The 18,173-nt window shown below is 40.2% G+C and overlaps 9 protein-coding genes across 9 annotated transcripts; 6 read left to right on the top strand and 3 right to left on the bottom strand.

The window, feature by feature from the left end:
* Positions 1-179: 179 nt before the first annotated feature.
* KL911_002973 (uncharacterized protein) lies at positions 180-2,879 on the top strand (the record flags this gene model as incomplete). The annotated part of the gene is made up of 1 exon (XM_043198101.1): positions 180-2,879. One exon carries the CDS (start codon positions 180-182, stop codon positions 2,877-2,879), a length of 2,700 nt encoding a protein of 899 aa, XP_043054571.1.
* An 855-nt stretch (positions 2,880-3,734) lies between these two features.
* KL911_002972 (uncharacterized protein) lies at positions 3,735-3,953 on the top strand (the record flags this gene model as incomplete). The annotated part of the gene is made up of 1 exon (XM_043198100.1): positions 3,735-3,953. The coding sequence occupies one exon, from the start codon at positions 3,735-3,737 to the stop codon at positions 3,951-3,953; it is 219 nt and encodes a 72-aa protein (XP_043054570.1).
* A 1,343-nt stretch (positions 3,954-5,296) lies between these two features.
* KL911_002971 (uncharacterized protein) lies at positions 5,297-6,925 on the top strand (the record flags this gene model as incomplete). The annotated part of the gene is made up of 1 exon (XM_043198099.1): positions 5,297-6,925. The coding sequence occupies one exon, from the start codon at positions 5,297-5,299 to the stop codon at positions 6,923-6,925; it is 1,629 nt and encodes a 542-aa protein (XP_043054569.1).
* A 591-nt stretch (positions 6,926-7,516) lies between these two features.
* KL911_002970 (uncharacterized protein) lies at positions 7,517-10,666 on the top strand (the record flags this gene model as incomplete). Its single annotated transcript, XM_043198098.1, has 1 exon — positions 7,517-10,666. One exon carries the CDS (start codon positions 7,517-7,519, stop codon positions 10,664-10,666), a length of 3,150 nt encoding a protein of 1,049 aa, XP_043054568.1.
* Positions 10,667-10,731: 65 nt separating this feature from the next.
* Positions 10,732-11,568, top strand: KL911_002969 (uncharacterized protein; the record flags this gene model as incomplete). The annotated part of the gene is made up of 1 exon (XM_043198096.1): positions 10,732-11,568. One exon carries the CDS (start codon positions 10,732-10,734, stop codon positions 11,566-11,568), a length of 837 nt encoding a protein of 278 aa, XP_043054567.1.
* Positions 11,569-11,605: 37 nt separating this feature from the next.
* On the bottom strand, positions 11,606-12,580 carry KL911_002968 (uncharacterized protein; the record flags this gene model as incomplete). The annotated part of the gene is made up of 1 exon (XM_043198095.1): positions 11,606-12,580. The coding sequence occupies one exon, from the start codon at positions 12,578-12,580 to the stop codon at positions 11,606-11,608; it is 975 nt and encodes a 324-aa protein (XP_043054566.1).
* Positions 12,581-12,650: 70 nt separating this feature from the next.
* Positions 12,651-14,009, bottom strand: KL911_002967 (uncharacterized protein; the record flags this gene model as incomplete). Its single annotated transcript, XM_043198094.1, has 1 exon — positions 12,651-14,009. One exon carries the CDS (start codon positions 14,007-14,009, stop codon positions 12,651-12,653), a length of 1,359 nt encoding a protein of 452 aa, XP_043054565.1.
* A 92-nt stretch (positions 14,010-14,101) lies between these two features.
* KL911_002966 (uncharacterized protein) lies at positions 14,102-15,124 on the top strand (the record flags this gene model as incomplete). The annotated part of the gene is made up of 1 exon (XM_043198093.1): positions 14,102-15,124. The coding sequence occupies one exon, from the start codon at positions 14,102-14,104 to the stop codon at positions 15,122-15,124; it is 1,023 nt and encodes a 340-aa protein (XP_043054564.1).
* Positions 15,125-15,158: 34 nt separating this feature from the next.
* KL911_002965 (uncharacterized protein) lies at positions 15,159-17,627 on the bottom strand (the record flags this gene model as incomplete). The annotated part of the gene is made up of 1 exon (XM_043198092.1): positions 15,159-17,627. The coding sequence occupies one exon, from the start codon at positions 17,625-17,627 to the stop codon at positions 15,159-15,161; it is 2,469 nt and encodes an 822-aa protein (XP_043054563.1).
* Positions 17,628-18,173: the final 546 nt, after the last annotated feature.

The raw sequence follows: 18,173 nt of genomic DNA, 5'->3' as shown, positions 1-18,173 counted from the left end.
TTCAAAATTATCGGTAGTCCGAAGTTTCGCCGCTTACCAAGATAGTAAGTAACCAAAAAAATCTTTAGTATATAGAAACTGGAAGTATTTTATCCGCAAAATAATAATCTCGGCTTCAATTATCTAAATAATCATTTCTGAGTCTCGGAATTTTTTGAAAGCCCTAAAAGCATACAAATATGGCCAGTTCCGAGGACATAAGTCCCGATATTAATGAGTCTTCAGTGACGAAAACTCTTGACACCATTTTAATAAACAAAGATCGGCCGGAATCGACTCTGAAATCTCAAAAAAGGCGAAACAGGCCCTCATTTGTTTGCATCAACTGCAAGAAAAAGAAGATCAAGTGTGATAAGAGATTACCGTGTTCCAATTGTTTGAAGTCACATCTGGCAGATTCATGTCATTATCGTCATTCATCCGCCAAGCACCCTCCGTTGAAAGATAGTATAGGACGTGGAAGGGCCTTTGAGGGACGAACTGCCCTCCAGAGCGGAACTTTAACCCAGCAATTGCCTTTGTTTTCAAATTATCCTAGTACTCGGTCGTCCAACGGCTCATCGGATCTTGAGGTTATTCGTGAACCCAAAAGCCTAACGAGTAGCCAAACAGAGGGCCCTTCTTTGCAAACTGATGTTGAAGAGTTGAAAACCAGGGTGGTTTTCCTTGAGGAAGCGTTACGTAACAAGAATGAGCAATTACGCTCCGACAATTCATCTTTGACCAGCGAAGATGACGGAACGAACTCTGTTTTTTCAGTGAAATCAAGCAAACTGAAGCTTAACTGTATTTATGCGAAGAAATCCCGACTTTTAGTTTTCGGATTTGCCTCCTTCAGAACATCCATTGCCCACCAGAAAGAACTGACTTTCTTTTTACATCAATTCATCGACAGGTTAACACAGGAAAGAAAACATTGGAAGGATAGCCGCAGAATACCATCGAAATCCGCAATATTTGGTTTGAAGGGAGACGAAGAAAGATTTGCTCAGGAAATTGAGGCCAAAGTTTTGCGTCATTACACAGCTATGCTTGACTTAATTGATTACTTCGACGAGCATCTTAACAACTTTCTGATGAATCAACTGATTGACATCATACAAGTAAAGTCCCGTTTTCACACAATGTTCGTGCGAGATGAGCATGGTAAAGTTCATTTTGTCAAACCGGAAAAACCTTATGAGTACTCCAATCTAGCCATGATCTTCGCAATTGTCAAGCTTTCAGTTATATTCATCAACTACAAGGAATTGAGCGAACAAAAAGATAAGCACTTATTTGATCTCAAAGAGTCTTTCACAATTTTGGATGAATGTTGTCAAGCTTCTCTCAATCTTTCTCGGTTTGACAAAAAGCAAAATATTAACGTTTTACTTGCACTGCTATTACTGAGAATATCTCTGCTATATAGTGCAGTCGATGGAGACGGTGGTGATGGTGCAAATTTGCTCCCTGTTATTCATACCGCAGTGTCCACTGCTTTACAGATGGGGTTGCACAGATCTTTGGACTCCATCAATGCAATTACCGGAAAAGCATCGTCTGCCACAGGGTTTTCACATTCGCCAAACATTTGGAGCAAAATCTGGGCGCAGCTCAAGTTTCTGGATGCTTTTGGCTCGCTGACTGTTGGGACTCCGCTTCTAGTGAATGACGATTTCGCCGATAATAGGGATGCTCAAGATGAGCACCAAAGTTATTTCATGCCTGAGAGGGACAAGATTACTCGCGATCTTACAGAATTATACCGAGAAGCTTCGCTGGTCTTTAATTCAAACCGTCCTGTCTCTCTAAATGAGATGGTACTAACGATAATGAAAATCATTGAATTTGGGAAATCAATTGGTACTTTTTTGGACTTGATTATGGTACCAACTGAAGACTCGGACATTGTGGCTTGGAAAGTGAATACCAAGTTTTATTTTTTAGAGCTGGTGCAGGGTCTATGCACGAATTTGAGACTGGTTATATCAAACCAAAAACTGCTAAAACAGGAATTGAAGGGACGAGATTTACGATATGATGAGATCAAACTATTGGAATTGTTGGATCAAAGATTACTCACTATCTCACTGAAATGTGCACTTCTATCGTATATTCTCGTGAACAAAATATTACGTGGCGAATTGGAAATCGCAAAACCGAAATATGTGGTTTACTTCAAGCCTCAAATGACTGCTCTCGTGCTGCGAAGTTCGTTGACATTTGCTACTTCGATTTCCAGCAATTGCACAAATTCTAACCAAAATATTGACGCATCTGATCTAATCAGATTTGACAGCATCGATTATAATTCTCTTGAGTTAAGCCTAGCCGATACACTTCATGAAGACTCATTGCTCGACGATATCATGGCCAAATTCAAACATCCAAAACAGCTTGTGAAATGTCTTTGTGAATTTTATCAAAGTGTTGCAGATATTGATGAGCTCAGCGGAGATTATGGTTTCTTTTGTTGCTTCAAGCTCACTTTGATGCTTTGTTTCGCCATTGATTCGACTAACAAAGTGTGTAGTGAACAGGAAAAAGGCGAAAAGTCACCAGAGAATTTTAAAATTAACATAACAAGCATCGCAAAGAAGACCAAAGAGATGATTGATGCCAATTTGACTTTGGGAGCTACCGAAAGAAACTTACCATTCTTTCAAAGTCAAGAAAGTCTCGACACATATATAAACAACTTATTCAGCTCGGACGTGAACTTGAATTGGTCTCGAATTGATGCAGGCCCGGAACTCTATGGATTGCCTTGGAATGGAATCGCTGTTGATGATGCTCAGAAAACCACTGCTAACATGGGAGACCCAATTGGAAACATCTACGGTCAAAATGTAGATGATGTTGAGTTCAGTAATCGATCATACCAGGTTTCTTTCTGAAATTATACGCTCGAACTTGTACGTGACTTGCATCAGTACACGAGCATTGGATTCCAACCCGAGTACTATGAACGGGGAATTTCAGATAGCAAAATAGGCAGAAAATAAGTGATTCTCAAGCCCAACATCACTATGACTAAATTGAACTGCAATGAAATCAGGGAAGAACAGTTGTGCGAGTCATTTATTGGTAGGATTTTTAATGTAGCCAAGACTAGTTGCGGTTTGCTTGAATGAAGTGATACATTTGCAGCGAGGTGCATTTTGGTCCCAATAAGTTAAATCACTAAAGGTTTGCATGAAGAGACTCAAAACTACTCCCAAAAAAACTGCAGTCGTTAAGGAACGGATAATAATGCGATCATAGAAATGAGAATTGGCAACGTGCCCAGAGAGAAAGTGCAGCTCGACTTGTCACGTGTCGTAAGGAATAAGATGAAAGGCTGCCTCTGACAACTTATACGACATTTTCTAGCTCGAAATGATAGATGGTGATTATCGGGCAACTACGCCGCCCATAGCGGAATGTATTATGCTACAATAGTGAGCTACAAAGAATATGCTGCATAGATCGGCTCCATTTAAAAACTCGGAGATACTTCATACTCAAAGAAGGGATTTCATATACCACCTGCAATCAGGAAAAGTGGACAATTGGCTATGGATACAAAATTGATCACATCTACAATTTGAATGATGATGTTCTTTCATACGATCCCAACGGGACAGTAGAGAAACAACTTGCTGCTGACTGTCAACTGACTATCGAGGTTGTTACAATGCATCCTAAAAACATAGAACGCTTTGTACCAGCTCTTACCGTGTACAACGACAGGCTTTAGAGTATTCACGTTCATGACACATGAGCTATACTGGAATAACATCACTGAGAAGCTGGAAGGCTCTAAACATATCCAGATAAGGTCTGTATCCAGTAACGAAGTCCGCATCGACATCACAAAAGATCTACTTATCATGGATAATGCTCCATGTCACACTGAACATTGGTTTTTACTGAAGTGCCCTCCATTATCAGATCAGGACTTGAATTATGTCGATAAGTACCACTGCTGATTATCGGCCGATAACTTGAGCTACTGCTTAGAATTTCAAGATAACGTAGTTCAGATGCCTCTTGAGATCTTACTCATCACCTGAAAGATAGTAGTTCTGAATTTGTTTTCGCCAGAGCATGATGAAACAAAACAATCTTTGCACTTCTTGGCACAAAAAGAACTGAAACATACATCATTTGCCGCCACAGGGTACTTGCCATGTGTCCGATGATGAAGCTGCTCAGTGCCTTTTTTTGGTGCCTCCTGAGAACTGAAATATCAAAGCTAATGTCGATCTAGACTGGCTACAAACTAGCATGGTGGTTGGCACAATTTGAAAAATGCATAGAGAAGACAAATATTTGGCACCATAGCAAGTGAGCCCCAACAGAGTACTTATGGTTACTGCGAGGAGAAAATGTTCAACCATTTACAGCTTCGACTTGATCTTCATGCAGGGTACAAAACCGAAGTTGACAGACCAACTTAGCTCTTTGATGACCTTTATGTTACATTTCCTATGCTGAGGTAAGCTAGACTGCCATTGGGAAATTTGCACTCTTCTCAACTCCAAAATACTGACACTCCAAGTCTCGAAGCTTGCTTCAAGTTTTGTCACTCCCATTACTACATGCAATGCTAGGTTGCGATTTTGGCTTACATTAGAACACCATATATGAAAAATTGCAGATAAGGGTATTGGTAACGGTACTGATAGGCATTCTCCAATTTGTATCTACTCAGAAGATACAAGTGTAGTAGCTGTGTGTCAGTTGGGGAAATTTGTACATAACACATAAAATTAATTTTTGGACGTGACGTCAAAGCCTCTAATCGAAATGGGAAAAGTATAACTAAAATAAAATCCCTCAACCAAATATTTTATTCGGTAGCAACAGCTCTGCAGTTCGGCAACGACCGTTCGAGTCATTGGAAGAGTTGATTCCACAGACAAACAGACAATTCAAAATGGGCGTATTTTCTTGTTTCGAGGTCTTAGCTTAGAATGATCTTTCAACTTGGATTTGACCATTCGTAAGCCGATCCTCTTTTTCCGCCGATAGGGGGAGTGTATCTGTGCGGTGCGCATTTGTTCGTATGCTCTTTATGCTCTTCTGGAAATTTTTAAAAACATCCTTACTAAGATACTGATCGCCTAAAGTGTCAGTCAGGTCACCACCATATATAAAATATAGGCGAATCAGTTAGGATTTCGTTATTTGTAAATTTTTCCAGTAATTTTAATTGTTGAATGAGAATCATTCACAGACAATCAGGTAAATAACAGTTCCCTATCACTGATTGCGCACAAGCAGAGACAATTCATTGGTTGTTGCCATCAAGCGCCTAGAGACTACAGAGATGTCAGAGGGTTACGAAAACTCCAATCAATTAGTGGGAGAATCGCCACAGGATGAAGTGAAAATGACAAACTCGACAACGTTTGAGAGCAAGAATGCAGGGACAACATCGAAGAAATTGAAGCCGAAGCAGACCTCTAAACGGTTGAATGATGATACTTCACCGGCAGTCATTGCAATGTCTAATTTGAGATGTCCTTCGCCCCCTCCCATTCTTCAACATCCCACCTTGCCGTCTCAAATGGATCAATCAGTACAGCCATCCAAAGAAAAGGAAACGCTTTCAGGGGTGATGTCAAAATCTTCAAGGCATGGCTCGGCAGACTCTTTGCCTCTGTCCGATATTGCGTCCGCGGCAAATGATTCTTCAGCTAATAGGAATGGAACTGTAGGATTAGCTGGGTCTGCTCAGCTCCAGGAGCCAGGATCAAATGTATCCAAGCTAACGCAGTCCCTCAGGAAAAATCCTATCAAACAGGAAGTGCCACGATCCAACTCACCAATAGTAGTGAGACATGATGAAGACGATGTTCTTGCAATGCCAGCACCACAGCATCAGCGAACCACATCGATGCATGCTCACTTCTCTGTCGAGGATATAATGAAACACCCAAATGCTCGATCGAGATCTGGTTCAGCATCTACTAATGATTTAGAAGCTCCGCATCATATAGCTCCACCAATGCCTCTAATAAAGCCCAACGAAGTTGCACATCCCGCAACATCTGATCCGACGACTTCAACAGATGTGCATTTGAGATTACCTCAAGATGATGGCAAACTACATATCCTTTTTGGTGCTTGCGGGTCTGTTTCGATCAAGAAAACACGACTTATCATCAACAAACTTGAACAAATATACAAAGACAATGTTTCGATCCAGTTAATACTGACAAAAGCTGCAGAGCATTTTGTATCCAGAGGTGAATTTCCAGCCAATGTACAAATATGGAGAGATAAAGACGAATGGTCAGTCTGGAATGGCAGGACGGATCCCGTTCTTCATATTGAGCTAAGGCGATGGGCAGACGTTTTGATTATAGCTCCTCTAAGCGCCAATACTATGTCCAAGATTGCTATGGGTCTATGCGATAATCTTCTAACGAACGTTGTTAGGGCATGGAATACCCAATATCCAATTATTCTTGCACCAGCTATGGTTTCCTTCGCGTACACATCCCCTGTCACCAAAAGACATGCAAAAACAATCAAAGAAGATATGAAGTGGATAGAAATTTTGAAGCCGACAGAAAAGGTGGTTAGCAGTTATGGAGAAATAGGAATGGGTGGAATGATGGACTGGAATGAAATTGTCGATAAAATAGTTCAAAAAATGGGAGGGTATCCCGAGGATGAAAATGATGAGGACGATGAGGGCGAGGACGACATAAGAGGCGGAGAAGATGAAGAGGATGAAGGAGAGGATGAAGATGAAGAAAAAGAAGATGAGGACGATGACGATGAAGATGAAGACGACGATGAAGATGATGATGGAGACAATGTAGAGGAGTCAGAAGAACAGAATGAACCGCCGCTGATAAGTGGGATAAGGAAGCTAACTGTTGCGGAAGAAGATGAACTTAGCGAAGCAATTGAAGGAGGCAAGCATTCGGGCCCATTAAACAACTAGGTTACTCAAACTTTGGCTTTCTGGTTATTGTTACACCTCTCATTGTTCATGTATTGCTAGCCTGCAGGCTTGTTGGCTTTGTATAATAGGTAAGTAAAGTTTGTCGGGTTTCATGCTTGATTACATAACACAAATAAAATTCTGCCCAAAGGAAAAATAAAATAAAGGAGAAGCTCGAGAAAAGGGATGCCAAAGGCATATGAATTAAGACATGCCTAACTGAGAAGATTATTAATATCGACGAGAATAAGATCAGCAACTATATATATACGTGTGAAGAGCATATATAATCAACACTTTCACAGAAATCGAACAAGAAGAAAAGTGAACCTTCACGAACTTTCACTGGTTATGATTCAAATTTCCACATCTTCTCCCTTGCGGCCATTCGGTACACATCTGACTTCTACAAAAAGTCTGATAGTGATGCTCTTGAAGCTCAGCACACACACCATTCAAACTGGGAATCATATGGACGCTTTTATGAATAAAAAAACCGAACGTTTTACTTTAGCTAGCAAAATCATGGAACTCCTACCTCTTAGCATTCTGCTGCTCTTCTCTATGCTACAAGGTCCGTACCGAGAATCAATGATGTATTCCATGAAGAAGTCTTTAGAGAAGATTAGCGAAATACGGCTTGTTGATCAGCGTGATACCGAAGATAGTGAGATTGATCTTCGTTCTGATGCATTCAAGATCTTTAAGCAATTCTTGCTGCATGATCGAAGATATGAAAACTTTAGCTTTGAGGAAGTCTATATTTCGGATTATGATGATATTGTGAAACTCAACTGCTGGAAGGGGCTGAAAATAGATCTCTCAAAAATTGAACATTTTACGCACGTTTGGAACAAGGTGACAACCCTTGTGATTGATGGTGATACAAACATTGATTTAATTGAGAACTATGATTTATCATCCATATTGCAGCTTGAGATTGTTGGACCATTAAAAACTTCTACAAACATTCAAAAGATACTAGAATTATGCACCAATATTCGAAATCTGGTTTACCAGGATCTTACATTGGATGAAACTTCAAAAGAGAGTGTTGTTCTATGCCCAAATAATGGACAGACAGAGTTTGACCTGCGGCTCGATAGCTCCATCAGTATTGAACTCTTGAATGAAATCGGACTGCCCAACGTCAAAAAATTGAACCTTACTTTGGCTGATGAAGATTCTGGAGCCTTTGATCTAAATCAACTTTTAGCCAGTTTGGTTTCAGTGGAGGCTATCACTGTTAACGCTCTGTTGAAGTTCTCTTATCAGCTGATAACTCTCTTCTCAGTGAGCTCAAAAGTACAGTATTTGAACTTCTCACATTGTGAGTTTGATAACTGCGACTTCTCAACTCTGTATCGACTACGGGAGCTGGTTTTACTTGACTGCGTCATCGATTCAAAGCAACTAAACACTTTGAGGAACCTGTCTCAAATTTCCTCTTTGATACTCATCAATTGCCAGATAAACTGGAATCACTTTTGGGAGCTTCCACTAAATTTGGTCAGCATCATTGTTCACAATAATGACTATGAAAGTTGTAAAGATCTGATCTTTTTAAATCAAACTCGAAAGTGCAACAGCGAAATGCACCGTTACAGTCGGAGTTTAAGCGTTGACCTAAATTCTGTTAAATTTCAAGTTAACTCTCAATTAGACAGCATCTTGTCAATAGGAAAACTCAATACAGTCACTGTGAAAATGCCCCAAGTCGATACAGCTGAAGTTGAGCTGGTCTCGATTCCCAACTTCAACAGTTTTGATTTTAGCTTCTTCGATTTAGGAGACATTCAAATACCTGAAATGGTCATCAAACTGTATTCATTTGGTAACACTTTCCATAAGCCAAGAAACATTCCGGCCAATATCCGCTTTGAATTCAAATACTACAATTTCAATTTGTTGGATTTCACTGGACTCAAGCAACCCACGGACTCAAAATTCGAATTGGAATTTGCGGACATCAATGAAATATCTGATTATGATTCTCATGGACAGCGCATTGACAATGGCTTTTACGATTCTTCTGACTCTTCAAACAGTGAAAGTGAAGAAAATCTTGACCAGAATAAATCTCATCAGACAAGATCTAGAAGACTGCGCTCCACTCGGAATCATAGAAAGCCCCACTCCGACGATGAAATCACTGAGAACAGCGAAGAAGAAGAGAAGAGAAGAAGCAAACTGATCAGTACTGTAATCTCGTCAAAAAATATCAAGCCCTCGAACAATCCGAAGGACGCTGACAAACCTTTTGAATGCGAATTCTGCTCAAGGGCATTTAAAAGAAAGGAGCATTTGAGAAGACACTCATTGACACATACAAATTATAGACCTCATGTCTGTTCTAACTGCGAGCGTGGATTCAGAAGATCAGATAATTTGAAAAATCACGAGAAACGTTGCCTGGCCTCAGGAAAAGCCGGCGGTAGTGGTTATAAGTTACGAAATGATCCAAATCGACTCGATGCCGAAGAAATTGAAAGAGTCAAAAGTATTGAATTGGCCAAGAAAGAGAAGCTCAAAAAGTTGAAAGAAATGGGCAAGAGCATTAAATTGGCAGAGTTTTATGATTCTGATAGATACCAGAGCCCGGTAAGCCAACGCAGGTCTGACTCACTGTCTTCATTATCCGACAATATGGGTAACCGCTCTGACCATGGCGATGAGAAACACGACATTAACCATCACACCTTTGATGGAGACCTATATCGCCCCAAAGCCGAAGTATCTAGACATGGCCGGCGAAGTCTTGGTGCAGCCTTGGAGACCCCTCCTGCGACAGCAAATGAACCGGCACAGCAATCTGGAGATATGCTAACCACAGAATCTAACTACAGAGTAAGACACACGCAGAATTCAAAAAGGTCGCATTCGTCGACTCGATTCTTAGATTCAGCTATGCTGAACCCATTCACCGATAGTGATGTAACGAGAGTTGATCCAAGCGAGCAAATGGAACCTAAAACTGAAGACAGCGAAACAAACTTACTGGGAGATGATGTAGCTGATGAGGAAGCAGATGATGATTCGATCTTCACACACCCGAAATTTGACACTGGTGATCCAATTAGATTGTCAATCAAGCAGCAAGTGAGCCAAGAGTTTGCCCGTTGCGAGTTGATGCCCAATAATACCTATAAATGCTCTAAATGTTTTCAATTGTTTACCAAAAGAGGTAATCTGAGACGACATTTAGTAATCCATTTCAATCTGAGACCCTACATTTGTGAATGCGGTAAATCATTCAAAAGATCGGACAATTACAAGAAGCATGCCAGCCGGTGTAAAACAATTATTTGCAAACGTCAGAAGGTTGGGGAATCGAAAGAAATAATAGCGAAATCACAATCAATTAGGTTTACCGAGACAACAGAATCGGCGCATGGGAAGAGCAATCATGATTTGGACCCACCGTCTTTGCTACCAACTTCGAGCAACACACACTTCGGAAAAGTAAAATATGGAGAAGACGAGACTGTGAATCAAAATGACGTTTCTGAAGAGAGTGATGACGATACTCATGTTTCTGTAAAGGCCGACGAAAGAAAATTCGAATGTAATTTTTGTCAAAAGAAGTTCAAACGGAAGTATCATTTGAATAGGCACTTGATCGTTCATCAAAATGATAATATGCGACCATTCAGTTGCCTCAAATGCGGTACTGCATTCAAGCGAAATGACCTACTGGAGAAGCATATTTTTTACAATAAATGTAGACAAGCGGCTACATAAGATTAATATATGTACACTACCGATTTCTTCCCCAAATAGAAAAGCAAGAATTTGTCATTTTGATTATGTTAAAATCATTTTTGACAAGCTCCTCAGGTCTTTCATCTCGAATAATTCAATTTTCACGGAAAATGCATGTTGACTATTTGCCAATGAGATGGAAGTCTGGCGATAATTACTGTTACATCCTCTCAGATGACGAAACTAAAAAATCCTGGTTGATCGACCCTGCATATCCATCTGAGATTTCTTCGTATTTGCTAAACCACAATAAAACAGACGTAATTGCAATCGTCAATACACATCACCATTATGATCACTCGGGAGGTAATGAGGAATTGCTCAAATCTGTCTATCCTGGGGTTGATGTTATCGCTGGAAAAGATTCCCCATGTGTTAATCGCATTCCAAAAGATGGCGAAATCTTGGAGTTAGGGAAGAATGTCAAAATCAAAGCAATCCATACTCCCTGCCATACTCAAGACTCTATTTGTTATTATGCTGAAGATCAGAAGACTGGCCAAAAAGGTGTTTTTACCGGAGACACATTATTCATTTCAGGCTGTGGGCGCTTCTTTGAGGGTGATGGCGCTCAAATGAAAGCAGCATTTGAAAAGCTACTTGAGCTTCCGGAAGATACTAAAGTCTATCCAGGACATGAATACACGCGGTCAAATGTTAAGTTTTCAAAGATAGTTCTGGGAACTAAGAATGAGGCATTGAATAACTTGGAGGAGTATTGCATCAAACACGAGGTTACAACTGGTGTATTCACGATCGGAGATGAAAAACGCTTCAACCCTTTTGCTAGACTCTCTGATCCTGAAATTCAGCGCTCGACTCAGGAGACTGATCCAGTCAAGGTAATGGACAAACTACGTTCAATGAAGAACAAATTATGAGTATATATAGTTACACCGACGTTATGAGATGATATAATCACACGGTTTGGATCAATTCTAATAAGTTTTTAACACCAGTTAATATGGATTCGTCACTGCCCTTTCCGGGGGTATACTTTGTATGGGCAAAATCGATTAATCTCAGCAAACTCAATGCTTGAGGGAGATCTTCCGCGCTAGATTCCTCATCAATTTCCATCTCGTTTATCAGTATATCTTGATTATCAAGCTCTTCCCAACGTCCTTCATCATTTTCATAGACCAGCAATAGGGATGCACTGACCATTCTAATTTCGTAATCAAGCAAACAGTTATAAAGAAGCTGCAAGCGACGAATGGTATTCTCAAGAACAATTGCTTGTCTCTGGGGTGAAAGATTATTTGCTCTGAAAAATAATAGCAAAGCATCTTTCACAGTGTCAGGTGTTAACCCCTTTCCAAAATTGTTGTCGAATACTAGGTAACCATTATCTTTGCGCACCGTTTTCTTCATATCTGGGCCCTTAATATTCGCCAGAGATTTGCCTGAATCGACAATTTTCATTCCACAAATACGATAATGTAGAGACCCTGAAGTTGTAGTATTCGAAACCTTTTTCATCCGTTCAACCTTATCTTTATCTGCGTTTTCGTCATAGAGAACGTTTCCAAGCTTGATGTCGATAACACTCGGGTTTTTGAAACCATATACCACATTCTCTAAAACCAGGTATTGTTGTCCGCTCTCTGGCTGGGGAACCACTGAGTCTTGATATTCTTTGCTTGCTTCCGGGTTTTTCTCTCGGAGTTCTTCACTCACACCAGGAGACATTGTTCCATAGAAGACAGGCATCCAATGGAACAACTTTGATCCTAACTCAATGTCATCGTCAATATTCTGCATCTGAGCCTGCGTCGTGGTATAAAACTCTAGCTCTTGTGTAGTAGTGGGCTTTATAAACAACGAACCGTCAATAGATTGCATTGCTCCATCATGACCTGCAGCTTTGTGCTCAAGGGGTACGAAAGACATTGGAGTGAAATTGCTTTTGGAGCACAGCCTTATGATTTGTTACTTTTAAATATACAAGAAAATTATTCTCTCACTTTCTTCTTCGAGATGAATTCACGTATCTACCCCTTCCCACTCTCACATGGACCGGTTTTATATGATCAGTTCCAGTGAAAAATGGAGAAACGAAGTTCTCCGCTGATCCACCACCCACGTATTCTTGCATTGCTTTCTCATTTTGTCGAAGCTGCCATTTAGCATTTTTCAGCGCCTGTTGGTATTCCTTCTGGTCTTCTCGCAAAAAAATGTTCTCAAGATTCGGATTACCGCGATGCTGATATCCCTGTTTGCCATACTTTTTGGTGTAGTTCTTGGATAGCGGAGAGGGCAAAGAATACCTGTCACCCTTTCTGTGCCATTCAAAGTTTTTTTTCAAATGAGGAACAATCTCTCCCTTGGAATTGACTGAAACTGCGCATCTCAGCAAAGTTGCCCCTCCACAAGAAGAACAGAAATGTTTTGGTGTACCATCTTTTGGAATTGGAATCATGGTAAAACATGCGTGACACCTAAGCATGTAGTTTCTCACTCTTTGAATTTGAAGTCCTGACATTGGATTCATCAGATTCAAGCCTATTTGAAGCGAAACATTTTGAACAGCGAAATCACCGGTTGCTAGAGCGACTTTAATCTTCGAAGTGCTTTTTTCTGCCTCAACTTGTTCATGCTCGTCTTTAAACATCTCTTCTACTATATTATCCGGTGTAATCCATTCTCCTTCATCTTCTGAGTCCGAATATGCTTGTGAAAGCTGACAATCAGTGGATAGATCTTTTAATTTTTCTGTGATTTGTTGCACTGCTGCATCTTCATTACCATCAATTTCGACCTGCTCCTTGAGGTCTGCCACACCTTCCTCTCCGCCGTTTGTCCTTTTCTTTCTGTGGCGTTTCCCGCCTCTTCTTGTTTTCCTTTTAGTCCTTTCATTTGTATCCGAGACCTCCGTATGTTCAAGTGACGTTTCAGCACTCTTTTCCTTTTGAACCGTGTCTATATCCTTAGTATCGTCGCGTTCCTTTGAGTTCTGGTTACGCTTCTTTTGACGTTCTTTTTTCTCTCCTGGATAGGATCTAAGTCTCCAAGGACCGTTATTCAATTCGCATTCAAGCTCATATGCAAGAGCTAAGATGTGAATATCATTTTGTGACAATACCATATGGTCACCTGTGAGTTTAGCAAAATCAGTCATTGCTTTGATCGCATCAAATTTTGGTTGCCTCACTGATAACTTCTCCCCCCATAAAGCAGCCTGTCTTCTAGCGTGTTCATCTCTCAGTTCGTTAAAAACTCCTGGAGTTGTAAAAAACTTGTCAGCATGTTGTTGCAAAGTCGATGCTGACTGCGTAATTAAAGGGCCTGCGTCCAACACCAGTGAGTTGACTTTGGGCATTCGATTAAGATGAAAAAAATTGATTCAAAAAATATTTTTTTAGGCTGTGCGTGTTCCTGAAGAAGACAAAAGAATTTCATCCCGTGATTATCATGCCAATTGGTACGCGGATCCAAGAGGGTGAATCTGCGTATGAGAGAGATGATTTAGTCACTGCACTGTTAAACGCTAATGCTGCACTTCAAGAGAACCAAGATTCATTCAAAGCACTTCTACTAAGAAGCCGCATTTATTTGAGATCCAAAAAATACGATCTTGCTCTTGAAGATGCCAATAAACTGGTTCAAATTGCCCAAAATAATGGAAAACGGGAAGATCTTGCTACCTCTTATAAACAGAAAGCAATTGTGCTGTTTCGACAGAAACAATTCTCCGAGGCTATGGAAAATATAAACGAAGCTTACAACCTTAATAACAAGGACGCCGAATGTTCGATGTTCAAAACCATGATAGGAAAAAAACTTCAATCAGATGCGGATCTTTCTGTCAAAAGCCCTGCCTCTTCGAAAGGGAAGCCTTTGCCCCAACAGACTTCTAAAGAGAAACCCAAAGTGGACTGGTATGATTCCAAAGGCATGGTTAACGTTTCAATTTACGTTAAGAATATACCTCCCACAACTTTGAAGGTTGATTTTCAAGAGACATCAGTGAGTGTTGATTTCAAAACAAGTGAAAACACCAACTTTAGTTATTCTTTGGATCCGCTATATGGCTCAATACTTCCCTCCAAGTCATCCTTTAAAGTTTTTGGAACTAAATTGGAATTATATCTTGCCAAGGAAACGGAGGAAAGTTGGAAAGCTTTAGAAAAAGTGGAAACTGATACGGCTCCAGAACAAGAGACTCGTCCCACGACTTTTGACTATCCATCTTCCTCTGCAAAGAAAGTCAACTGGTCAGAGTTCAAGGTAGATGATGCCGAAGAAGACTCTAATCAAGATCCGGATGCGTTCTTCAGGAAACTTTACCAAGGAGCAGACGATGATACCAGGAGAGCCATGATGAAAAGTTACTTGGAGAGCAATGGTACGACTCTCAGCACAGATTGGAAGGAAGTCAGTCAGAAAAAGGTGGATATTGCTCCACCTGATGGTGTGGATCTTAGGGATTGGTAAAGTCGCTATTTTACATATCATACACAACAGAACTCTAGAATGTTTCGGTATCCCAGTTCATGGAAACGTCATTCAAGAATGTTTGCTGAGCTTTTCCATGTGTTTTATAAGACTTCGGGCTGATGTTCTCTTTGAACTCTTCACTGTAGTCAATCATCGAGTCACTTAGTTCAGCGACAGGTATATCGTTCGATGAATCAAGGCTGTCGAACGGCCTCACTGTTCTTCCATTTACGCTGTCATGAATTAAAGATGAAGATGGTGGGGAAGAGGCCTTGAGCTGAAAGTTCAATGGCTTAAGAGTAGTGCATGCAGCTGGTCTTTGGAGAACTGGTTTTGAAGGCGGACTTTGTGATGACGGAGACAAACTGGGCATCTTCAAATGTGGGTGAGTGTGCAATTGAGATCCAGAGTTTTGTCTGATGGGAGATCCACCCTTGATTACAATTGGCTTGTTGGATATGGTCGAACCTGACATGAAATGATCGGATCTTACTGATGAGTGGCTGGTAGGGCTAGAGAATACCGGAGGCTTGATGGGAGATATGAATCTCAAAGGTGGTGTTTCCTGAAGTTGTGAAGCTTTCACGTGCCGGCGAGAATGAACGGGTTTCCTCAAAGGAGAGCTTTCTCTTGAGTTGAAGGGATTTGTCATACACTCGGTGTTTTGTCTCCTGATAACGGATCCGAAACTGGCCGAAGATTTATATGCGTTAGAAGTCGCGGACTGCGATAATAGCTGAACCTTTGATGGATATTTTGAATGTGTGCTGAGATGGTTTCTTTTACGTGTGGTAGCTGTTATTGGTTCCCGTTTGTATACTCTGCTAGGATTGCTTGTTGGTAGGGTTTTGATGGGAGACTTTCGAGAGCTCCGTTTCCGACCAAGTTCTAGTTCAATCTCTTCCAATCTTGAAATATAAGGTTCTCCATTTACTTTGAACGCGCGGCCTTTCTCCAGCTCAAAGCTGTTTAGCTGCAACTTTAAATCTCGGATTGTTGATGGTAATTGTCTAGCCAGCTTCTCCCTAATCTTTTCTTCATGCCTCAATATTTTAAATGAGTCTCTTTTCAAAAGTCTATTGGGATCCTTAACAGCCTCATCCAGGTAGCTTTTTTCTTTGAGAAGGTCGTCTAGTTTGGAGATCGATTGAAGAAGGGGCTTGAGTTTGTCAACTTCTGCTCTCAACTTCGCAATTTCTTGATTATGTCGATCAAGCAAGTCCTCGTCAAAATTGTCAGAATTCTCGTCATAGAATGCCTCAAATTTCAAACGGTCTTCCTCATCGTACATCAAAAGATCCCAGTACCCGATAATTCTCATACGGCTTGTTTCAATGAATTTTGAAATGTTCTCCTTTTTCTCATGTTCAAGCTCTTCCACAAGAGCTTCAAAGTTACTGATCGACTCGCGCTTAATGTTTAGGTTCACTTTCAAAAACTCCTGGATGGAGTTATCATTTGGTCTCAGGACAGCCCACAATTCTTCCAGTCTTTCCATTAAATTATTGAGCTGTCGCTCCCTGTTCATTTTTTCGTCTAAAAGGATTTCTAGTTTATTATTGTATCGTTCAAAGCTCGCTTTTTTAATACCGATATGTTGTATCAACTCCTCATCAGAATAATGCTGAAGGTCCAAGTCAGCTTTTTTCTCTAACTCAATTTCAAGAAGTCTCAGTCTGTCCATGATATTTCTCATTAATGAACACTGCTCGCTGATAAAGTTTTCAAGCTTCTGCTTTTCTCTTTTTATCTTCTCTTCGAGCGCGGGGCTTGAGCGACTGAAATTCGTAGACATGATGCCTTTAATATCATCTATTTCCTCTATTGTGGAGTATTTTATGCTTTCTTCTAGAGATGGAAGTTGCTCAAGAAAATTCTGATCATCATATTCGTCCACAATCCCTAACCTTGAGTAGAAATCTCTTATCTCCTTTGAAATCCCCACAATCTTTTCCAGAAGGATCGGTTTAAGTTTGAGAATTCCATCCTCGACCTCTCTATTCACCTGGGACATTGGTTCTGCCTCGTTACAATACTGCGCCAGATTCACAAATTTATTTTGTCTGTGATCGTCGATCATTTTCCGAATCCTAGAGTTCAGTAAGGACCCATCTTGCGTCTCGTTTTGATAATTCTTCAAAACCTGAAAGATCTTAGCTATTGTATCTAGTGATTTCACGAATTCCCGATTTAAACGACTTTCCTCTTGCTTTAACTCAGAATGATAATTTTTAAGAATTATGCGAATAGACTCAAACCATCGCTCTAGTTTGCCATCCTGCTCCCCAATAATCAAGCCCAATGTTTGAATATCATGTGAAGCCTTAATGATCTCCTGGATGTGCAATTGCAAAAATGGTTTTGGTTTGCTTATTTGTACGTCGCTAATCGCTTCTTGGATAATTTTGGCTATAGACCCTAGCTGGTCTTCAGACAAATTATCCAAAGCATATACCATGTCTCTCTTAAGTTTCATTATATCACTGGTGTTAACATTCATACATTAAGCAACGATTAAATTATTGAACAATCTTGTGAGCCGTCGTGTTTTAATGTTTATATTAATTGCCTGTAATTGTTATTTACAAAATGCCTAAAGGGTAAATGAACTACATCGAATTTTATGAAAAGAGTTATATGTGAGCTGGACTATAAAATATTTTATATCCAAGTCATATATATATCGCACAGCGACCTTGCAAGATAACAGACTAGGACATGGACCAAACATGCATTTCTATTCACAATAAACATCCTTTTGCGCCGAAAATCTTAATTTGTGTTATAGCCAATATGAGGACTATTTGAGCATACTAAGAAGCCATTCCGTTATCTATATGTGGATAATAATCTCATAATATGCGTGATTCTACAAGTAGTTAGCATATTATTCTGTGCGAAGACCTACAGTCCATCTTAGCAGGAAGAATCATTTTTTGGTCAGCTATATCCACTTATTATTGAACCTTTATTAGGCCTTCAATTCTCCCTATGAACGGTGTTTATATTCGATCAATGACGAATAAATCTACCACTGAGCTGTTAA

The sequence above is a fragment of the Ogataea haglerorum genome (genome assembly GCF_019207285.1).
Source record: "Ogataea haglerorum isolate 81-453-3 chromosome Unknown 81-453-3_NODE_7_length_556738_cov_96.333754, whole genome shotgun sequence".
In the NCBI taxonomy this organism is placed as follows: Eukaryota; Fungi; Ascomycota; class Pichiomycetes; order Pichiales; family Pichiaceae; genus Ogataea; species Ogataea haglerorum.
Note: the sequence above shows the minus strand (reverse complement) of the source record. Positions and strands in the feature narration are given on the sequence as shown.